Source organism: Lepidochelys olivacea, assembly GCF_965140295.1.
Source record: "Lepidochelys olivacea isolate rLepOli2 genome assembly, chromosome: 3".
NCBI classification, from domain to species: Eukaryota; Metazoa; Chordata; order Testudines; family Cheloniidae; genus Lepidochelys; species Lepidochelys olivacea.
This window is the reverse complement of record NC_140413.1, coordinates 69450833-69471564: the sequence shown is the minus strand read 5'-3', so window position 1 is coordinate 69471564 and position 20732 is coordinate 69450833. Positions and strand designations below refer to the sequence as shown.

At 39.5% G+C, this 20732-nt stretch overlaps 2 protein-coding genes across 3 annotated transcripts in view; both read left to right on the top strand.

Annotated features, from left to right (window-relative positions):
- Window positions 1–4760, top strand: part of UBE2J1 (ubiquitin conjugating enzyme E2 J1) — a 64999-nt gene extending 60239 nt beyond the window's left edge. Inside the window, exon 8 of the mRNA XM_084623159.1 lies at window positions 2606–4760. Coding sequence (XP_084479285.1) covers window positions 2606–2869 — 264 coding nt within the window. The 3' untranslated portion in view covers window positions 2870–4760. The remainder of the gene's footprint in view (window positions 1–2605) is intronic.
- Window positions 4761–9219: 4459 nt separating this feature from the next.
- The window catches only part of LOC311518976 (gamma-aminobutyric acid receptor subunit rho-2), a gene marked incomplete at its 5' end in the record, with an annotated part of 64131 nt that continues 52618 nt past the window's right edge, over window positions 9220–20732 (top strand). The window contains 2 exons of one of the 2 annotated variants that reach the window (XM_084625056.1): window positions 9220–9391; window positions 11679–11729. Coding sequence is in view for 1 of the 2 variants with exons in the window: in XM_084625055.1 (XP_084481181.1) it covers window positions 11542–11729 (188 nt within the window). Of the gene's footprint in view, window positions 9392–11541; window positions 11730–20732 lie in introns of those variants that run through there. The other variant, XM_084625055.1, reaches the window with a different exon arrangement.

Sequence of the window (20732 nt, the reverse complement as noted above, 5' to 3'; positions counted from 1 at the left end):
GCCAAAAAGAGGGGAAAGAAGGGGGCAATTTGGCTGCTCTGGGACCTTCCCTCTCTGCCGCGGGGGTCCGGGTGGCGGCTTGCTGCCCGGACACTGAGCCCTGTCGGAGTGGCAGCCAGGACCCTGGTGTGTGCTGCAGGGAGCCATGGGACAGCCAGCTGCCCAGACCCTGAGCCATGCTGGCTGCCCGGACCTTGCTGCAGGGGGCTGGGTGGCAGCCGGCTGCCTAGACTGGGAGCCCTGCTGGGGGGACAGGCCCGTGGTGGGCAGGCGACAGCTGGCTGCCTGTACCCTGAGCCCCACCGTGTGGGGCCAGCGGTAGCTGGGAGCCCGGAGCCCGCTGCGCGGCAGGGCAGCCCAGCTGGGAGCCGGGAGCCAAGAGCGCGCTGCCCGGCAGGGCAGTCTGGAGCCCGTGGCCTTTAGCACACAGTTGAGCTGGGCTGCAGCTGTGTCCTAATTGGGCCACATGTTGAGAACCACTGCTTTAAACACACATTTTATAGTTTTAGGCAGAAACCCCGCTGAATAGCCAAGGATGGCGCACGCTAATCATTCTGATGCCATCTTTATGATAATTGATACTAAGGTTTAGAAAGGTTCCCAAATAATACAGATATAAATAAGGCCTCTTATAATTATTGTAAATAACATAGAATAGCCTGTAGGTAAACATATTGGATAAGCAAAATAATTTTTCATTTTGGGAAAATTAACCCCATTTCCTTCTGAGTGTCCAACTCCTGCATTTCCTGGCTTCACTGTTCTCTCGTGGTGGATGTAGTTGTTTCTGTGGATCTAAAGTCTCAAAATCTAAAAGTCTCTAAATATAATTCTTTTTGGCCCTAGGGCCACCTGCTGCCCAGGACAGACATACAAATCAATGGGATCTGTGCATAATTTGCCCTTGCCTAAAGAGTGGTCCTAGGGCATCCTTAGAAACATTCCTGTAGCCTCAGTGCATGCCTGAATAGGTCCTTACTGCTGTGTGGCTGCAGTGGAAATCATCTCTGCCGTTGAAGAAGCCATACTCATATAATGGGGAGAGGTCAGCATGGCTGTGAGGGCACTTTAGGATACATGAGGACGGTAGCAGAGCTGACCAGGACTGTGTGGATTTGAAGTTCTGTACCTGTTTTGACCCCTTGCTGGAAATATCATGTAAAGGAAACTTCAGGGTGAATCTCTGGATTTCCTAGAGTTCTTTGTCCTATTACATAGGAGGGTACAACATATCTCATGGACATTAGGATTTCTTTTCAATCCATGTCAGTGTTTCTTTTGTCCATCATTAGTTTTTATTGCACACTGACGTCTCCTTGTGGGAGTTGTAGTTCAGATCTCCATTCTCTGCTGTTGGCCAGGATACCTGGAGGACCATATGTCTCATAATGCAGTGTGGATTTCCCTGTGACCGAGCTGCAAGGTGCATAACGGAAGTCACATGACTGGGTGCATTATGGAAGATGTCTGGCCAGGAGAGATCAGGCTCCCAAATTACAACTCACAAGAGCCAACACGTCACTATGGGAAAATTACGGTGTAATATTGAATGCAGTCAAACAAAGCATTTTGGTTTTAGTTCAGTAAACCAAAATCAAACGTTTAGATTTTTTCGTGATTTAGGCTGAAAACAAATTTTGGGGTTTTCCATACCATGGAAATTCCTAATTTTGCTCAGCTCAGTATATTATTTTTATAGCTTTGTTTATGGCCAATTTCATCTTTTAACTCCAGTTACAATATGATTTGCAGTGTTTTCCATTTGTGCAGTGTAAACCATTTGTGCTTAAGTACCTAGATGCTATGGACTAGTTTTAGGATAAAATTTTTCATTTAACTGCTTAAAATATTTCACTTGAAAACATTGTTAAGATAAGGTGACCCAAAATGTGAGGTAGCCATTATGACAAAGAAAACACAAAACCATGGAGTAGATGCAGCTTTTTAGACAAAAGTTTTAAAACCTGTAGAGCAGTGCTGCTTACACACAGTGGCTTGGAATTTCATGGGGAATCAAATTATCTAAATGACAAAGGCCTCTGTGCTCCTTCAGTGCAGTAAGGGAATGAGCAAAAGTCCAGAAACTGCTTAAAAATAGGGTATGGTGCAACATAGCAAGGAACTGGATTATGGAGTAGAGAATAACTATGTAGTTAAGTCCTGTGCTACATACTTCCCAAGGCAAGGGCCTAAGTTGCTAGGCAAATGGTTGATGTACATAGTTTAATGCAGATAATTTCTACATTAATGCCTCCTTATGATATCCAGAGACAAACAATGGGAGTAATAGCATATGGTAGGCAGGAGTGGTGATTGTCTGCACCTCATGTAGTTGGGATGCCAGTGGTTGGGAGAACAAGGCTGGGAGGTGTGCAGAAGGATGTGTATTCTGAATGTTTGTCTAGAGAGCCATAGGGTTTGGAACCGTGTTCTGTAACAGAAGTTGGTTGCAACTTTACTATAAAGAGGCTATCACCTGTGGCTGGCCTTCAGATCATAACATTACATTGGAAGAGCAGGCTTTGTTCTTAAATGTAGAGGTATGTACATTGCTGATGCATGGACTGTCTTGCTTTAAAAACAATATTCACTTTTTTTTTTTCAGTCTGAAATTCAGAACAACTCCACACCATCTAATCAAGAGCATACTCAACCTGTATCTAATAATAGCTCCATGAGCCCGCGCCAGCGCCGTGCCCAGAGGCAGAGAAGAGTACCATCTTCAACTAACTTCAATCAGGTGCAGCAACCAAGAGTCAACACAAGCCACACTGGATCAACTGTTTTGATTGTCCTTCTGACTTTAGCATTGGCAGCTCTTATCTTCCGACGGGTATATCTGGCCAATGACTATACATTTGAGTTATAAGGTTTTCTCTGTCTTACGAGCAGTGACTTGAATGCTTCATTAAACATTCTGTATTGAGTATGCTATGAGAACTGTTTACAGAAGATTACTTTTTTATTTACTCTTTTAAGTCTTTACGAATGTTAATATACCTTTAGGTACATTGCTTTGTAAGTAGGACAAATGTTGACATTTCTATGAATACTAACAACTGTTAATGATCCATGAACACCCCACTAGATACTTAGAGAAACAATTTGGTTGAATATGAATAATATGTAAAGGGTGGGGGAAAGAAAGTATCATTTGTGGCTACCTTATTTACTCATAAAAGGAGGCAATTAAAACAGAAAGGGGTTTTACACTTTTTCTCTGTGGAACATGGGTGCAGATAGTCACCCATATCTGAGTGAGTATAAAAATTTACGTTGGAGAAGGTCTTTTAAAATGAAACGCAGTGTCTATGTGTTGCGTTGTGTGTGCTCTTAATTCTGAGGAGGATAATATTTTGTAACCACTTTTATTTACAATAAGACAATTCTAAAAAAATGCATGAAATGTTGGTTCTGAGACTGTGCTCTCTGTGGAAAAAAGGGGCCAGAAAATTGTTTCCTTTATTTTTTGTTTTTAAATTTTTTTGGAAGTTAGATTGGATAATCTTTTCCAAGATTTGAATGTCGTCTTCTAATACTCTCAATTGTATATCTTGCTTTTTTAAATTTGAAGATTATATAAAACATCTATTATTGCAATAGTTATAAATATGTAATATAATTATTTACCCAGAGCTATTGTCTTTTAATTATTCCAGAAATATACATAATGCATTACATTGAATGTTTCATATGTGCTGTTATTTGCTAAAAAAAAATCTAAATATTTTCATGCTTAAACTCTGCTTTGCATGGGCAAGCTTGATGGAAGCTTTCATGAAACCCTTGGCTCTAATGAATTATCGCAATTCAAGCCTCATTTACACAATATTTTTTCTTGCACTTCATTGCAATACTTCAAGCAAAGTTTAAAATTTGAAAGTTTTTAAATATCTTTCCAGCATATCAAGATTACAGCATTCGTGTGTATATCCCTATTTATTCATTGTAGGTGCTGGCACTTCAGGCAGGGGTAGGGTTGTCAACCCTCCAGGATGGTCCTGGAGTCTCCAGGAATTAAAGATTAGTCTTTAATTAAAGATTGTCATGTGATGACACCTCCAGGAACATGTCCAACCACAGTTGGCAACCCTAGATACCCTAGATTATTAGTGCCCTCTGTGCTGATCTTGAATTTATTTAGCCATAAAGAACAAGTTCAATGGGATAATCATTTCCCCATTATCTGACTATATCAATAATTAAGAGAATCTACCATTGCTCATTTAAGACTCAACAGAACCTCAGTAATTTTCACTTTACTAGTGGCAACTATGATATCTCTCACTAAAGCCAGACTGTCCCACCCTACTTCTTAGCAAAGATAAGAATGCTGTAGTCAGCTCTCATATTAACATTACAAAATATACTACATGCTAATGTACTCCTAAGCATTATAAATAAGTAAAATTTTACACTTGTGAAAATTAATGGACAAATTACATATTTTATGTAGTGCCCTGGTGTGTGTGTATGTTTAATTTATTCACTTGCTAACTTGCAAAATTCAGAAATGGATTCCCAGTGGTTATTTTGAATTAGTGCTGCTCTGCTGTACATACAAACAGGATGTATGTACATCAAAGCATCTTTGTTTAATTAAACATTTACAATAAAACTATATAGCATGTCTGGATAGATCAGCAGTTATTTAAATCTTGCATTGTCTTCAAGTCTGGAAGGAGGACAATCTGGTTTCCTATGGTGAAATTAATAAAAGTATTTTTCCCAATAAGTATATTAGTTTTGGTAGGAATACGGTATATTTAAAATCTATAGACCCCATATTCCTGAAATAAAAAGTTGTTTTTTCCTTGTTGGTACATTGTTTGAATGCACTTGTTGTTCACGTTTGCAAACCTGGGCCCAGATCATCCTTTCCCTTAGGAGAGGGCTCTAAAGAAAAAACCTTCAGTAGGATACTCTTGCAGAGTTTCTTCCTGATGGTACCTCTGAGAGATTTGCTGTCACCTTGCAGAACAGGCCCTGAGGTCCACCTTCAAACCTAGCAAATTCTCAGGGATACATCCATCAACCAAATTCTGCTCTTGCCCTTATGCAGCAGAACTTAAGTAAGGCTGCTGCACAAAACCCTCTGTACCCAAAGATGGGGCAGGATTGTGCTCTTTTTTTCATAGATTCCAATTCCAGAAGGAACCATTGAGATCATCTGGTCTGACCTGCTGTATAACACAGGCCATAGAACTTCCCAAAATCATTCCTTAAGCATATCTTTTAGAAAAAACATCCAAGATTCTTTACAAATGGTCAATGATGGAGATTCCACCACAATCCTTGGTAAGTTGTTCCAATAGTTACTTACTCTTGCTGTTAAAAACTCGTTTTATTTCCAGTTGAATTTCTCTAGCTTCAAATTCCAGCCATTGGCTAGCATTAGACCTTTCTCTGCTAGTTTGAAGAGCCCATTGTGATGCGTATAAAAGAAAAGAGACCATGTTTATGGTAATGTATCATCACTGATGTATCACCACTGTTACACAATTGTGATAAATTTTATACAAAGTATGTTGTGTAAGGTATCGGAAAAGTTATAGTCTGCTAAATATGATTATCCTGTTTATATGCATGTATCATCATTGTATATGAAGTTATGAAACTCTGTTCTGTATTTGTATCTCAACCGTGTTGTGTTTCTGAGTAATCCCCCAACTCCCCAAGAGAGATTTACACCAAGGCTAGCCAGCCTGCCTGATGGCCCATTAAGGACAATCAGCTCTTCCAGGGACCCCTCCCAAGGTCTCTTCTTCAGGCACGTGTAGGCAATCAATGCCTCATGACTCAGCAAGGAACATGTGACCCAGGACTCCATGTTTGTGCCAGTAACTTTCCATGCCCGTGTGCTGTGCGTGTAAATTGCAGACTGTGACAACACTCTTTGTCTTCAGTCCTGCTTCATTTCTATGGACTGTGATTTTTCTAACAAGAAGGGAGCTTTGAACAAAGGACTGATGGCCCACAATCTTTTTGGGTGATCCAGAGAGACATATTGCAAGGTAACAGAATTACCATCACTACTACTATCCTTACTGCTACAGACTTGGAAATCAATTGTAATGAATATGATTCCTTAAACCATTTAATAACTCTCCTTTTCTTTTCTTTTCTTTTCTTTTCTTTTCTTTTCTTTTCTTTTCTTTCTTTTTTCTTTAAAATAAATCTTTAGTTAGTTTACTAAAGATTGGCTGCAGCTTGGTATTTGATGTGATCCTGAAAGTACATGTTGACCTGGAGATGAATGTCTGACCCTTTGGGATTGGAAGAATCTAATGTGGTGAATTTTGGTTTTAATAACCTTTCATCACCAAGTCCGGTTGTCTGGTTGGTGATCGGGGGCTGGAGTGCCTAGGGGACTGTTATTTGGCTCTCTGAACTAGTGCAGTGATACACGAGTTCACTTTTGTTACTTATCTTATGATAGAATAAATTACCAGTTTTGGGGTGTTTCTGCCTTGTTTCTTACAGTCTGTCCTGAATTTGGCATCCTTAGCTGTGACATACCAGGCAACGTGACATTTGGCGAAGTATTGGGCAGGATACACATCATCACAGGTCAATTGGGCTTTGGTTCAGAACCCCACGCTATGTAAGACTTAAATTTAATATTGAGAGTTTTAAAGGCTAAAGATTAGTGTGACCTTGAATGAGTCACGAGCCTATGAAGCTATGAACACAATGTAAGGTCCATTGTCTTATCTTCACATAATTTTTTATGAACACCAAAAAACTAAAAAAAAAATTATGTGAAGATAAGATAATGGACCTTACAGGGGACATCTCAGATCAGGAGATGACCAATTTGCTCAGAATAGGAACAAAAGAATGCAAATGCTGGCAACAGTGTAAGCATGAAGAAAAAATGCCAGAATTTAGAATGAAGGAGAAAGCTGAGGATGCAGAGGACAGCGTGTACCAGGGACACCGAGCAGAGGCTGAAATTGAAAAGGAAGTTCACTAAATGTGAATGGAACACCTGGAGACTGAGAAAGGTGCTCATAAACTGCAGCTCTGAGTCCTAGACAGGCAGGAGAAACAGCAGCCACAGCCTGAAATTCCATCTTCTCTCAATAACAGAGACTGACATAAAGTCTGCCCAATTCATAAAGACTGAATGTATTGAAGTATTTTCATCTACCTTTGAGCATCACCTTTCTTATTAACAAAATTCATGAAGACCAGGTGATGCCTGTCCTGTTAAACTGACTGGAAAGGCCAGAGAGGTATTTAATGAAATGGGGGTAGAGGAGGCTTTTGTTTATGTAAAGTTTTTAAAGAAACAATATTGAATAGGTTAAGGTTACCACTGAGTCTTATAGGCTAAAATTCAGAGATCTAAGAATTTCTGGTAATGTTACTTATGTAGAGTGTACTCATAAATTTCTTGGTTTATGTTAAAAAGTGGGTTAAAGGGGAAAAACACTTACTGTGACTTTGATAAACTGCTAGATTTAATTACTCTTGAGTGTGTGCTAAAATGGCTCCTGAAGAAATCAGACCTGCAATATGCGATAGGAAGCCTGATTCAGGCTGTCTACGCTAGCACTTTTGTTGGTCAAGCGTGTGTAAAAAACATACCCCTGACTGACATAAGTTTCGCTGATAAAAATGCCAGTGTGGACAGCGCTATGTAAGTGGGAGACACTCTCCTGCCAACATGGCTACCGCTACTCATTGGGGGTGTGGTTTAATTATGCCTATGGGAGACTCCCATCAGCATACTGCTGTTACAGGGGAGACTTTACAGTGGCATAGCTGCAGCGGTACAGCTGTGCTGCTGTAAGGTCTGTAGTGTAGACATAGCCTCAGTCTTACAGGCAGCAGAAATCACTGATGAATTCATAGAAAACAGAGCTCATGAAGGGTGTAAGCCCCAGGAGAAAGGTAATCCCTTTGCACCCCAGTTTAAAAGGGATGAAGTGTTTAAGAATTAATCTAACCCCAACTTTATTAGAAAAGCTCATGGGAGCCCGGAACATAAATCCTCTCACCTGAAGGGGAAACAGGTGGTCTGTCATCAGTCTGGAACCCCATGCCATATAAAATCAAATTGCCCAAAGCTTAAAAACACTCCACAACCTGCACCAACAAACACCATAATAAATTCTAATGCTGTCACTTTGATTACAAAGGCTACTCATATAAGCTCCAACACTGCCACCTTGAGTACAAATACTAACCTTGCAGGTGTTAATGCTGCCACTTTAATTCCAGAATAAGTGGTGGAAGAGGAAAGCATCCTACCTCTCAAATTATATTAGGACTGAGATGTTGACTGGTAGTGAGGAATTCATAAAGAATGCAAAGGTCAATGGAATTGTGTGTACTTGATGGTGAGATTCAGCCTCTGATATTACTTTAGGTAAAAGGGAATTGGTCAGAGAGGGAGATTTCTTGCCAAATCAGAGTGTGAACATATTGGCTCTTTCTGTAAAAGCGCTTTTGTCCACAATCCCCTTGAGTGGAAAAGTTTTGAAGGTGATATAGTGGTTGGTGTTAGATTTATTTCCTGTTGATGTCTTGATTGGTAATGATATTTCAACTATGTTTAGTCAGGTTAATATCATGACCAGGTCACAGGGAAAGTATGGCTCTGATGCAGGTTTCCTGCATGATGTTAGTGAGGGAAATTGTGAACAGGCTAGAGCAGTGGTCTCCAACCTCTTTACGCCCAAAATTGCATTTTGAATCTAAGGGCAACGCAGGAGCTGCCCCGCCCCTTCACCAAAGCCCCACCCCACTCACTCCATTCCTCCCTCCGTTGCTCGCTCTCCCCCACCTTCACTCACTTTCACAGGGCTGGGGTAGCGGGTTGGGGTTTGGGAGGGGGTGCAGGCTCTGGGCTGGGGCCGAGGGGTTCGCAGTGTGGGAGGGGGCTCTGGACTGAGCCTGGGGCAGGGGGTTGGGGTGCAGGAGGGGGCTCTGGGCTGGGGCACAGTGTTGGGGTGCAGAAGGAGGTGCAGGGTGTGGGCTCTAGGAGGGGAGTCAGGGTTGGGGCAGGGGTTTGGGGTACAGGAGGGGGTATGGGGTGCTGGCTCTGGGAGGGGGGTTAGGGCTGGGGCTTGGCATGCAGGAGGGTGTTCAGGGTGCAGAAGGGAGTATGGGGTGCTGGCTCCAGGAGGGGGCTCAGGGCTGGGGTGCAGGAAGGGGTTTGGGATGTTGGCTCTGGGAGGGGGCTCAGGGCTGGTGGATGAGATTTCATTAGCCCTTTTGTCCACAGCATCACACTGGGAGCTCATGTTCGGCTGGTGGATGAGATTGCATTAACCCTTTTGTCCACAGCATCACACTGGGAGCTCATGTTCGGCTGACTATCCCCCAGAACCCTCAAATCTTTTTCAGAGTCACTGCTTCTCAAGACAGAGTCCCACATTGTGTAAGTATAGCCTACATTCTTTGTTCCTAGATGTATGTATTTACATTTAGCCGCATTAAAACACACATTGTTTGCTTGCGCCCAGTTTACCAAGCGATCCAGATCACTCTGTATCAGTGACAACGGCAAACTGTATTAGTGATAATTTTGTTTTCTTTGAGGTCATTAATAAAAATTTTCAGTAGTGTATGAAAAACTCCAGTCTCTGCGGAACCTCACTGGAAACACATCTGTTCAAAGATAATTCCCTGTTTACTTTTTTTTGAGACCTGTCAGTTAGCCAGCTTTTAATCTATTTAATGTGTGCCGTGCTAATTTTATATCTTTCTAGTTTTTTAATCAAAATGTCATGTGGTGCCAAGTCAAATACCTTGCAGAAGTGTAGATATATTACATCAACACTATTGCCTTTATCAGTCAGATTTGTAATCTCATCAAGAAAGTTACTGTTAGTTTAACAGAATTTACTTTCCATAAATCCATATTTATTGGCATTAATTATATTACCCTCCTTTATTAATTGAGTCCTGAATCAGCCATTCCATTATTTTTCCCAGGATTATCTTGCTCCTTAGCCAGCTCTTTTAAAAAATGCGGTTGCAAGTTATCTGGAATTCCTGATTTAAAAATATTTAACATTAATAGCTACTGTTTAACATCTTCCCATGACACTAGTGGAATAGAAAGAGTGTTATCATAAAATATGACTACATCATCTGTTTTTTCCCAAATACAGGACAGAAATATTTATTTCTGCATTATTATTGACAATTCTGTCATTTCCATCTAGTAATGGTCCAATATAATTGTTAGGGGGTTTTTTTGTTCCTAATATACTTAAAACAAAAGAAAAAACAAAACAAATCCTTATTATTTTTAACTCTGCTAGCCATACATTTTTCCTTGTCTCTTTGCTTCCCTTATCAATTTTCTATAATTCCTAGTTTCTGATTTATATTTATTACTGTCAACTTTTCATTTCTTCCATTTGTTATATACATATTATTATTTATGGTTGCCTTCATTTCCCCACTAAAACAGGTTGATTTTTTTTAATCCACAGGGCCATAATACAACACACACAAACCCACACTTGCCCGCCCACCCACCACGCTGGTCTGGGTTTTATTCTCTTGGTACATTATAAATGTTATCAAGTCATGATCACTTGTACCTAAATTACCATTACATTTTAGTTTTGTGATCCTTTCCTCTTCATCTGTCAAGACAAGGTGTAATATTGAATTCCCCAGTCTTTACTGTTTAGTAAATAAACAAACTTCAGAATGACACCTGAAAACATCCTCTTCCTTGTGATTAAAAAGCAGCTGCTGTAATGTCTTTTCATGCTAATCTCAAATGGTTTTAACAGATTAAGGTCTCAGTCCTGCAACCCACTACTCACATTAGTTTCTTGCATACTTTTGTATTTGAAGGATTGGAACCATAGAAGATTTAGTTACTGAGTGTCCTAAAATCAAACCATATTTTATTTAATTTTAATTTTTAAAAATTTCATCATTAGAGAAATCCTAATATTCAAAACAAATAACCACTTTAATGCTGTTAACCTCTGGGGGAAACCAATTTTTTTGGAAGAATTATAGGCTTTTAACAAAAATTTGATATCACAAAAACAGTATGCTGGTACAAGTTATACTACACAGCTGACTAACTGCTAACTGATCTAGAAAAAAAATCAAATTTCCTAAAACTATACTAAAATATGTACATCAATGCAAAGAGTACTGATCTTAAACACAAAGCAAACTGGCACCGCCTTGTTAAAAATGCATATTATAGAGATAAAAAATCTGGGATCCCTAATGAAAAGAGACAGCATGGTTTTATACAGTCTGACAGAAGGATAGTACAGTTCTGAGATTAGCGGCTTGAACAAAAAGCTGGCGTGGAATTGCAGTCTTTTTATATAATGAATTTTAGCAAATATCTCCTTTAGGACCGAGTGGAAATGTTATTTGCCAGGAGAAACTTCTTCTTGAGTAATAGCCAATCACTAAGCAGTGATGAAGGATGAGCTTCGAGTGAGAAGCCCTCAAAAGCCACTTTAAATTATTAAATCAGAAAAGCAGTATTTTTAACCATGATCACTCTTAGAAACACAGGACCCTGGAATTATAGCTGATTCAATGTTTAAACTAGGGTGGATTTCTACTGCAGGAGGCTATTGGAGTGTAGAGTGTCTCATCACAATTTCCCACAAAATGCCTTATTTTGCAAAACTCATTTTATTATTCTTTTGCTTTGTCCTTCTTGTGGAGAGCAGAAAGCACAGGAGGAAGAGGTGGACAGGTCAGCTGGAGGTGCAGAAGGCAAGGTAAGGAACCGTAAAATATATAACTCTCTTGCTCTCGCTACATATACACGAGTGAAATTAATACTGTATATGTAGTGATAGATGTATACATAAAATTTGCCTATTTTAATTGTATATGTGAATAGCTTCTATGGCTTCTGAATAACCTTATACAATCTTTACTGCTATTTTCAGATTTAACTTTAATTGGTCATGTTTCTAGCAGCTGTCATTGGTAACCTGGCCATTGATTGTATTTTAGTGAACACAGTCTCAGACATGCACACACAATACTGTAGAAACAGTAAGAACTGAAGGTAGATGCAGAACAAGCGTTCAGCAAATTCAATTTTAAATATCCTCCCAGCAATAACAAAAGGCTTTATTTTAAATAAATCTTTCCAAGTGCCTTCTCTTTTCCTGTGGTTGTTTATTTAAACGTCTCTATTATGCAAATCCACCTGAAAATACATTTCATTTTCTCATGGCAATTTGTGGGGTTTTAGTTAGTGTGAATGGTATCTTTACTGCACAGGAGTATGTACTGTATAGGCTTTGTAAAGTTATTCTGCAGATACATTTTGGAAAATTATGTGGGAACTTTAATATAACTTTTCATAGTATTAATAAGGCAGGTGTGCACCAAAGAGTTATAAAGGTCTTAGCGAAGTTTGTTAGATTTAATATTACTGAGACTGGGGGTGAGGAGAGGTTTACATTAGAAAAGATAAGCTTCCAAACCTGTCAAGCAGTCCAGAGTATATTATCCTTTTTTGTATAGAGTTATGTCATCCAATGACAATCATATCTTATAAGATTGTTTGCTAGGCCAAGAGCTTGAAAATAAAGTTGGGTTAATCCATCTTATTAAATGGAATCACTCTGACTGTAAAGAGTCATCTTTTTAGTCATTTTGTATTGTTTAGCATGGCACTGTGAACACACCTTTTTATCCACAGAAAGTGCTGAGATTAGGGTGACCAGATGAAACGGACAAAATATTGTGACACCTGGGGGAAGCAAAAAACAAAAAAACAAAAAAAACGGCCAGAGCGGCCAAAGCCGCAATATCAGGACAAATGGTGTGCCGACCGTGCATCCGTCGGGACTCAGGACAAAGAACCAAAAATCGGGACAGTCCCGATTTTATCGGGACGTTTGGTCACCCTAGCTGAGATTCAGTAGACATTTTGCAGAAAATATATTATGAAAGAAGCAGAAGCAGAGAGGCTAGTATTGGCTAATATTTCTGTTGATATTTAATGCAGAATATGCAAGCACATGTTTTTAGTGACATAAAATTTATTCTCTAGTTTAGACATCTAGGGCCTGATGCTAAACCATTTACACCAAAAGGGATGCTTTGCCACTGACTTCAAAAGAATCTGGTCCTTACTGAATGTAAATCTGAAGCATGCTGGGCTTTTTTTCAGAATATTATGTTTGCAAAATCTAATGATTCACCACTAGTACTTGCATGGGATTCTTTCATATATGGTTGAACTCTCCTACCTTGAAAAGTTACAAAGCAGCATAAACTGCTCATACACATTTTTGCAGTCTGAACATTTCTCTTTTCAGAAGTACTGCCACTCTCTTGGTTAATAAGTTGTTCTTGGTAGGTTTCTCTCTTTGCAAATTATTCTTGACATTTATTAAAATAAAGTATTACCAACCCCATTGACTTTGGCGAAGTTGTAATAGTAGAGAATTCAAGAACTAGTCCAACTTTTTTCTTAAATACATGGATTATGCATTGTAGAGGACAATAGATATTACTTGGTTTAATGTGAATTAATGATGTATAACAAACAATGTGTTAGCCAATGAAAGGATAAATCATTATATTTCAAAAGTATAAGGAACAGTTTTTATGTCTTTCTCCACAGGTGTTAAATAACCACCAAAACTATATTCATAAACTACTTAGCATAGACCACTATGTCCTTGTAATTTATCCATATAAACTTTCTTAATGCATTCATTTAAATGTATGTAAAATGCAGTTTATTTAGAAACCTGAAAATGAGAATCACATTTCTTTTTATTTATAGACATTTCTGTAGTGCTCACTTTATACAGAGTTAAATAGTAACAGTATCTTGAACATTCCTGATTATTTTGTACTGCGAAACTCTGGTTGTCTTGTGTTAAAACCAAACCTGTGCTGAAAATTGCATGGTGCTGGTCTTTTTTGCCTGCAGTCAAATGAAACCCAGTTTCAATGTCAGATTGCTATTCCTTATAGAGAAACACAAAAATAAATGGCATCTTTTATTTTTGTAACTGCCTCCTGCATTCTGCTTTGTATTTCTCTTGCTTCTTTTTCTATAAATACATAAGGCAAGAAAAATATTTTCAACTATTGGAGTCTATATTTAAAAGTTTTCCATTTTCCATCTTAGATAAGGCGCCAGTGAGTGTAGTATATGTGCCCAATAAAAAGCTATGTACGTTAAGGGGAGTCTTTACATGCTTCAAAGACCTTTGGTTTGGGCTCTATTAACCCAAAAATCTTTCTGCTCCATAATTCGTTTGATCACTTTTTAGAGCGTTATATTCAAGGGTCTCAAAGAGCTTTTTTAATATTAAATGACCTCCTCAGTTCCCAGAATAATGAATATTAAAGATGGGTAAACTGATACACAAAGAGACTAAATGATTTGCCTAAAGCAAAAGCAGAGCAGTGGCAAAGCCAAGAATAGAAGCTGGGCACCTTGTCTGTGTTCTATGCACATATCTTCTTCTATCATTTTAATTACACAACACAAGCCACAACTATTTTAAAAGAATATTAAACCAATATTATTAGAGCTGCAAAGTCAAGCACTCAAAAACTGGGAAATTCCTGAATTAAGGTTTCTTGGGCAATTTCAATTCAGCTCCCTTGTGAGTATGCATTGTGATACAGTCTTTAACTACATGATCACAAGCAATTTTTTTTCACAAGGCCTCTGCCTCATTCAGTTCACAGAATGGATTGGGATCAATATTTTCCCTCCTCATTGTTCAACATCTGGCATTAGGCCTTATTTATTGCATACTATTCAGACCCTGCTCTGAAGACAAAATTAATAATTTCCTCATGGGGTTTTATATGGTGCTCAGTATCTGAGTGTTTCACAAACATTAATGAATTTATCGTCACAAGATCCCTATGAGATGAGGGGGTGATATTATCCCCGTTTTACAGATAGGAAACTGAGGCACGGAGCGTAAAATCAAAAGTATCCACTAATTTTAGGTGCCCAATTTGAGATACCAAAGACCTGATTTTTAACAGTACTTAGCATTATACAGCTCTTTATTTGTTCAAAACACAGCTACCATTGATAATACCCGCTTCTTATTTACAATGTCACCTAAAAGTGAGAACAAGCATTCGCATGGCACTTTTGTAGCCGGTGTTGCAAGGTATTTACGCGCCAGATATGCTAAACATTCTATGCCCCTTCATGCTTAGGCCACCATTCCAGAGGATATACTTCCATACTGATGATGCTTGTTAAAAAAATGCGTTAATTAAATTTGTGACTGCATTCCTTGGGGGAGAATTGCGTGTCTCCTGCTCTGTGTTTTACCCGCATTCTGCCATATATTTCATGTTATGGCAGTCTTGGATGATGACCCAGCACATATTCATTTTAAGAACACTTTCACAGCAGATTTGACAACACGCAAAGAAGGTACCAATGTGAGATTTCTAAAAATAGCTACAGCACTCGACGCAACGTTTAAGAATCTGAAGTGCCTTCCAAAATCTGAGAGGGACGAGGTGTGGAGCATGCTTTCAGAAGTCTTAAAAGAGCAACACTCTGATGCGGAAACTACAGAACCCAAACCACCAAAAAAGAAAATCAATTTTCTGCTGGTGGCAGCTGACTCAGATGATGAAAATGAACATGTGTCAGTTCGTACTGCTTTGGATCGTTATCGAGCAGAACTCATCAGCATGGATGCATATCCTCTGGAATGGTGGTTGAAGCATGAAGAGACACATGAATGTTTAGTGCATCTGGCATGTAAATATCTTGCGACGTTGGGTGCAACAGTGCCATGCAAACGCCTGTTCTCACTTTCAGGTGACTTTGGAAACAAGAAGTGGGCAGCATTACCTCCTGCAAATTGTAACCAAAATTGTTTGTCTGAGCGATTGGCTGAAGTAGGACTAAGTGAACTTGTAGGTTCTAAAGTTTCACATTGTTTTATTTTTGAATGCAGTTATTTTTTGTACATAATTCTACATTTGTAAGTTCAACTTTCATGATAAAGAGATTGCACTACAGTACTTGTATTAGGTGAATTGAAAAATACTATTTCTTTTGTTTTTTACAGAGCAAATAGTTGTAATCAAAAATAAATTATAAAGTGAGCACTGTACACTTTGTATTCTGTGTTGTAATTGAAATCAATATGTTTGAAAATGTAGAAAACATCCAAAAATATTTTAAAAATGGTATTCTGTTACTGTTTAACAGTGCAATTAATTACGATTAATTTTTTTAATCATGCGATTAATAGCAATTAATTTTTTAAATTGCTTGACAGTCCTACTTTATACACATTAAGTAGTGCCCTTGAGGTCCAGGGGACTACATAGGTGGGTAAAAATACAGACATATGTGATTATAGGGCAGGGGCCGTTGTTTATAAACAATTTATCAATCAATATAACTGTCCACTGAAATTTAATCCTATATGTCTATTTCTGCATCTGGAATATTGTGATTCAGTGACATTCTGTATGTCTACCTCTCTACCTGTGCTTTCCTTTTCACCCCTCAATTACAGTCATCCACAGCCACAACTGGAAAAGGATGGATTCTCTCTTCTTTTTTTTTCCAAATGCTGAATATGATATTAATTTAAACAAAGCACTATGGAATGGAGTTTGATTTGAACTTTTGTTAGTTGAAAAGAATTGGCCAAGATTTTCAGACGTGCCCAGGGATTTAGGGTACCCAACTTGAAACATCTAAAAGGGGCCTGATTTTCAGAAGGCTCCGAGTAAGCGCCAAAAAGTGAGGTACATAAAACCACTAGTGAGTTTTGAATATCATTACCTATTAGTTTACATTGCTGGGAAGGCTTTCTAAATTGATGTTCTTAGCTTGAAATGCCTGGCCAGCTTCAAGTGAAAATGAGATTATTATTATTGTTACATTTTTCTAGAGTAAATTACATTCCAAATTCTCATTTAAAGCAAATTGCTCAGAAGATTAATAAAGTTAAATTGTGTGGGAAAGGAGATTACTAATGATTAATTTAAAAAGTTAAAATATTGTGAATATTGTACACCTTAATTATGTTTAATCAGCCTGGAGTTTCATTTTACTATGGTAATATCCATGACAAATTAGTTACAGTACCTAATATTAGTAATGTGCATTAGATACTGAAGTATTAACTACTGCTTGGTATCAGTATAGTACAGTAGATACTGAGGGAAATAGGAGGGCTATAAACCACAAATCATCAGCATGCTGCAACACAAGCCTCCACATGCCATGCTCTGTTTTCATGTGGCTCTCCTTTGGGTTCAACAAGGTCATATAGATGGGTTTCAGAGTAGCAGCCGTGTTAGTCTGTATTCGCAAAAAGAAAAGGAGTACTTGTGGCACCTTAGAGACTAACCAATTTATTTGAGCATAAGCTTTCGTGAGCTGCAGCTCACTTCACTGGATGCATTCAGTGGAAAATACAGTGGGGAGATTTATATACATAGAGAACATAAAACAATGGGTGTTACCATACACACTGTAACAAGAGTGATCACTTAAGGTGAGCTATTACCAGCAGGAGAGCGGGGGGGGGGGGACCTTTTGTAGTGATAATCAAGGTGGGCCATTTCCAACAGTTAACAAGAACATCTGAGGAACAGTCGGGTGGGGGGAATAAACATGGGGCAATAGTTTTAATTTGTGTAATGATCCATCCACTCCCAGTCTTTATTCAAGCCTAAGTTAATCGTATCCAGTTTGCAAATTAATTCCAATTCAGCAGTCTCTCGTTGGAGTCTGTTTCTGAAGTTTTTTTGTTGAAGATTTGCAACTTTTAGGTCTGTAATCAAGTGACCAAAGAGATTGAAGTGTTCTCCGACTGGTTTTTGAATGTTATAATTCTTGACGTCTGATTTGTGTCCATTTATTCTTTTACGTAGAGACTGTCCAGTTTGGCCAATGTACTTGGCAGAGGGGCATTGCTGGCACATGATGGCATATATCACATTGGTAGATGTGCAGGTGAACGAGCCTCTGATAGTGTGGCTGATGTGATTAGGCCCTATGATGGTGTCCCCTGAATAGATATATGGACACAGTTGGCAACGGGTTTTGTTGCAAGGATAGGTTCCTGGGTTAGTGGTTCTGTTGTGTGGTGGCTGGTGAGTATTTGCTTCAGGTTGGGGGGCCATCTGTAAGCAAGGACTGGCCTGTCTCCTAAGATCTGTGAGAGTGATGGGTCGTCCTTCAGGATAGGTTGTAGATCCTTGATGATGCATTGGAGAGGTTTTAGTTGAGGGCTGAAGGTGATGGCTAGTGGCATTCTGTTATTTTCTTTGCTAGGCCTGTCCTGTAGTAGGTAACTTCTGGGTACTCTTCTGGCTCTGTCAATCTGTTTCTTCACTTCAGAAGGTGGATATTGTAGTTGTAAGAATGCTTGATAGAGATCTTGTAGGTGTTTGTCTCTGTCTGAGGGGTTGGAGCAAATGCGGTTGTATCGTAGAGCTTGGCTGTAGACAATGGATCGTGTCGTGTAGTCTGGATGAAAGCTGGAGGCATGTAGGTAGGAATAGCGGTCAGTAGGTTTCTGGCATAGGGTGGTGGTTATGTGACCATCGCTTATTAGCACCGTAGTGTCCAGGAAGTGGATCTCTTGTGTGGACTGGTCCAGGCTGAGGTTGATGGTGGGATGGAAATTGTTGAAATCATGGTGGAATTCCTCAAGGTCTTCTTTTCCATGGGTCCAGATGATGAAGATGTCATCAGTGTAGCACGAGTAGGGGCATTAGGGGACGAGAGCTGAGGAAGCGTTGTTCTAAATGAGCCATAAAAATGTTGGCATACTGTGGGGCCATGCGGGTACCCATACCAGTGCCGCTGATTTGAAGGTATACATTGTCCCCAAATGTGAAATAATTATGGATGAGGACAAAGTCTCAAAGTTCAGCCACCAGGTTTGCCGTGACATTATCGGGGATAGTGTTCCTGATGGCTTGTAGTCCATCTTTGTGTGGAATGTGGGTGTAGAGGGCTTCTACATCCATAGTGGCCAAGATGGTGTTTTCAGGAAGATCACCAATGGATTGTAGTTTCCTCAGGAAGTCAGTGGTGTCTCGAAGATAGCTGGGAGTGTTGGTAGCGTAGGGCGTGAGGAGGGAGTCTACATAGCCAGAGAATCCTGCTGTCAGGGTGCCAATGCCTGAGATGATGGGGCGCCCAGGATTTCCAGGTTTATGGATCTTGGGTAGCAGATAGAATATCCCAGGTTGGGGTTCCAGGGGTATGTCTGTGCGGATTTGTTCTTGTGCTTTTTCAGGGAGTTTCTTGAGCAAATGCTGTAGTTTCTTTTGGTAACCCTCAGTGGGATCAGAGGGTAATGGCTTGTAGAAAGTGGTGTTGGAGAGCTGCCTAGCAGCCTCTTGTTCATATTCCGATCTATTCATGATGACGACAGCACCTTCTTTGTCAGTCTTTTTGATTATGTTGTCAGAGTTGTTTCTGAGGCTGTGGATGGTATTGTGTTCTGTTATGGGGCAAGTGATGCTGCTTTTCCACAATTTCAGCCCATGCACGTTGGCGGAAGCACTCTATGTAGAAGTCTAGTCTGTTGTTTCAACCTTCAGGAGGAGTCCACCCAGAATCCTTCTTTTTGTAGTGTTGGTAGGAAGGTCTCTGTGGGTTAGTATGTTGTTCAGAGGTGTGTTGGAAATATTCCTTGAGTCAGAGACGTCGAAAATAGGATTCTAGGTCATCACAGAACTGTATCATGTTCGTGGGAGTGGAGGGACAGAAGGAGAGAAACAGATTGACAGAGCCAGTTGTCTTGTCATATAGATGGTGTATCACAAAACATCTTACAACTACAAAACAGCATTGCCCCAGGAGAAAATAGCAATTTAAAAACAAGAAACCCAATGGACAGAGAGAGACAGACACATGCAGTTGGCCACGATGTCAACAGAACCACAGTTTGAATGGTTGATTCCTCCTTGAACCCAAGTACAGTTCAGATCATAACATTTATTATCTGGTGTGATTAACATAGTGACTATTTCTTTTGCACAAATGCTTGTATTTTACATAATAGTATAATTTACCATTTACAGAACTTTGAATCCCTAGATCTCACAGCACTTTACACAGGATGTGTTGAGAGCACAGACTAATACTGGTGAATGGCTGTGGCATCAAAGGAACCAAGTTCTGAATTATATTTATATCATTATTCCCCCATTTGGGTCATATCATTGGAAATTGGGAGGTGAAATGACAAGTCAGTGCCAGTCAGTAATGTCTAAGCCCTATTCCTTCCTACCATCCTTTTTCTGTATAATTGTCTATATAGATTGTAAGTTTTCCAGGGCTGGGATCTTTCCTCCAGAAGAGCTTGTAAAGCTCCAAGCACACGTTTAGTTCTGTGGCTTTCTGCCATGATCAGTGGCCAAAAGGCTTTTCTAGTGCTGAAGGCTGAGTGTAGCCACTGTGCTGTATCTTTGCACTCAAACATACTGGCCCAGTTCTGCTCTCACTTATACAGATGCAGCTCCCATTGATTTCATCGTAATGATGGACAGTGTGCAATATACTTTTTGCTCTCACAAGCCAAAGATAACCTCATAACACATACGTGGCAGAGAGTGAAGTGAAGCTAAGAGTGGGATATGCAAAATCATTCGTAAAGCATGAAAATAAAATGTGAACTTTGTTGCCTGGTGTAACACCCATACCAAAAGAAAGTCACTCTGCAGACAAAGCATTCTTGTGTGAACTTTATTTAACACTATAATTGTCATTGTTTTTGCTA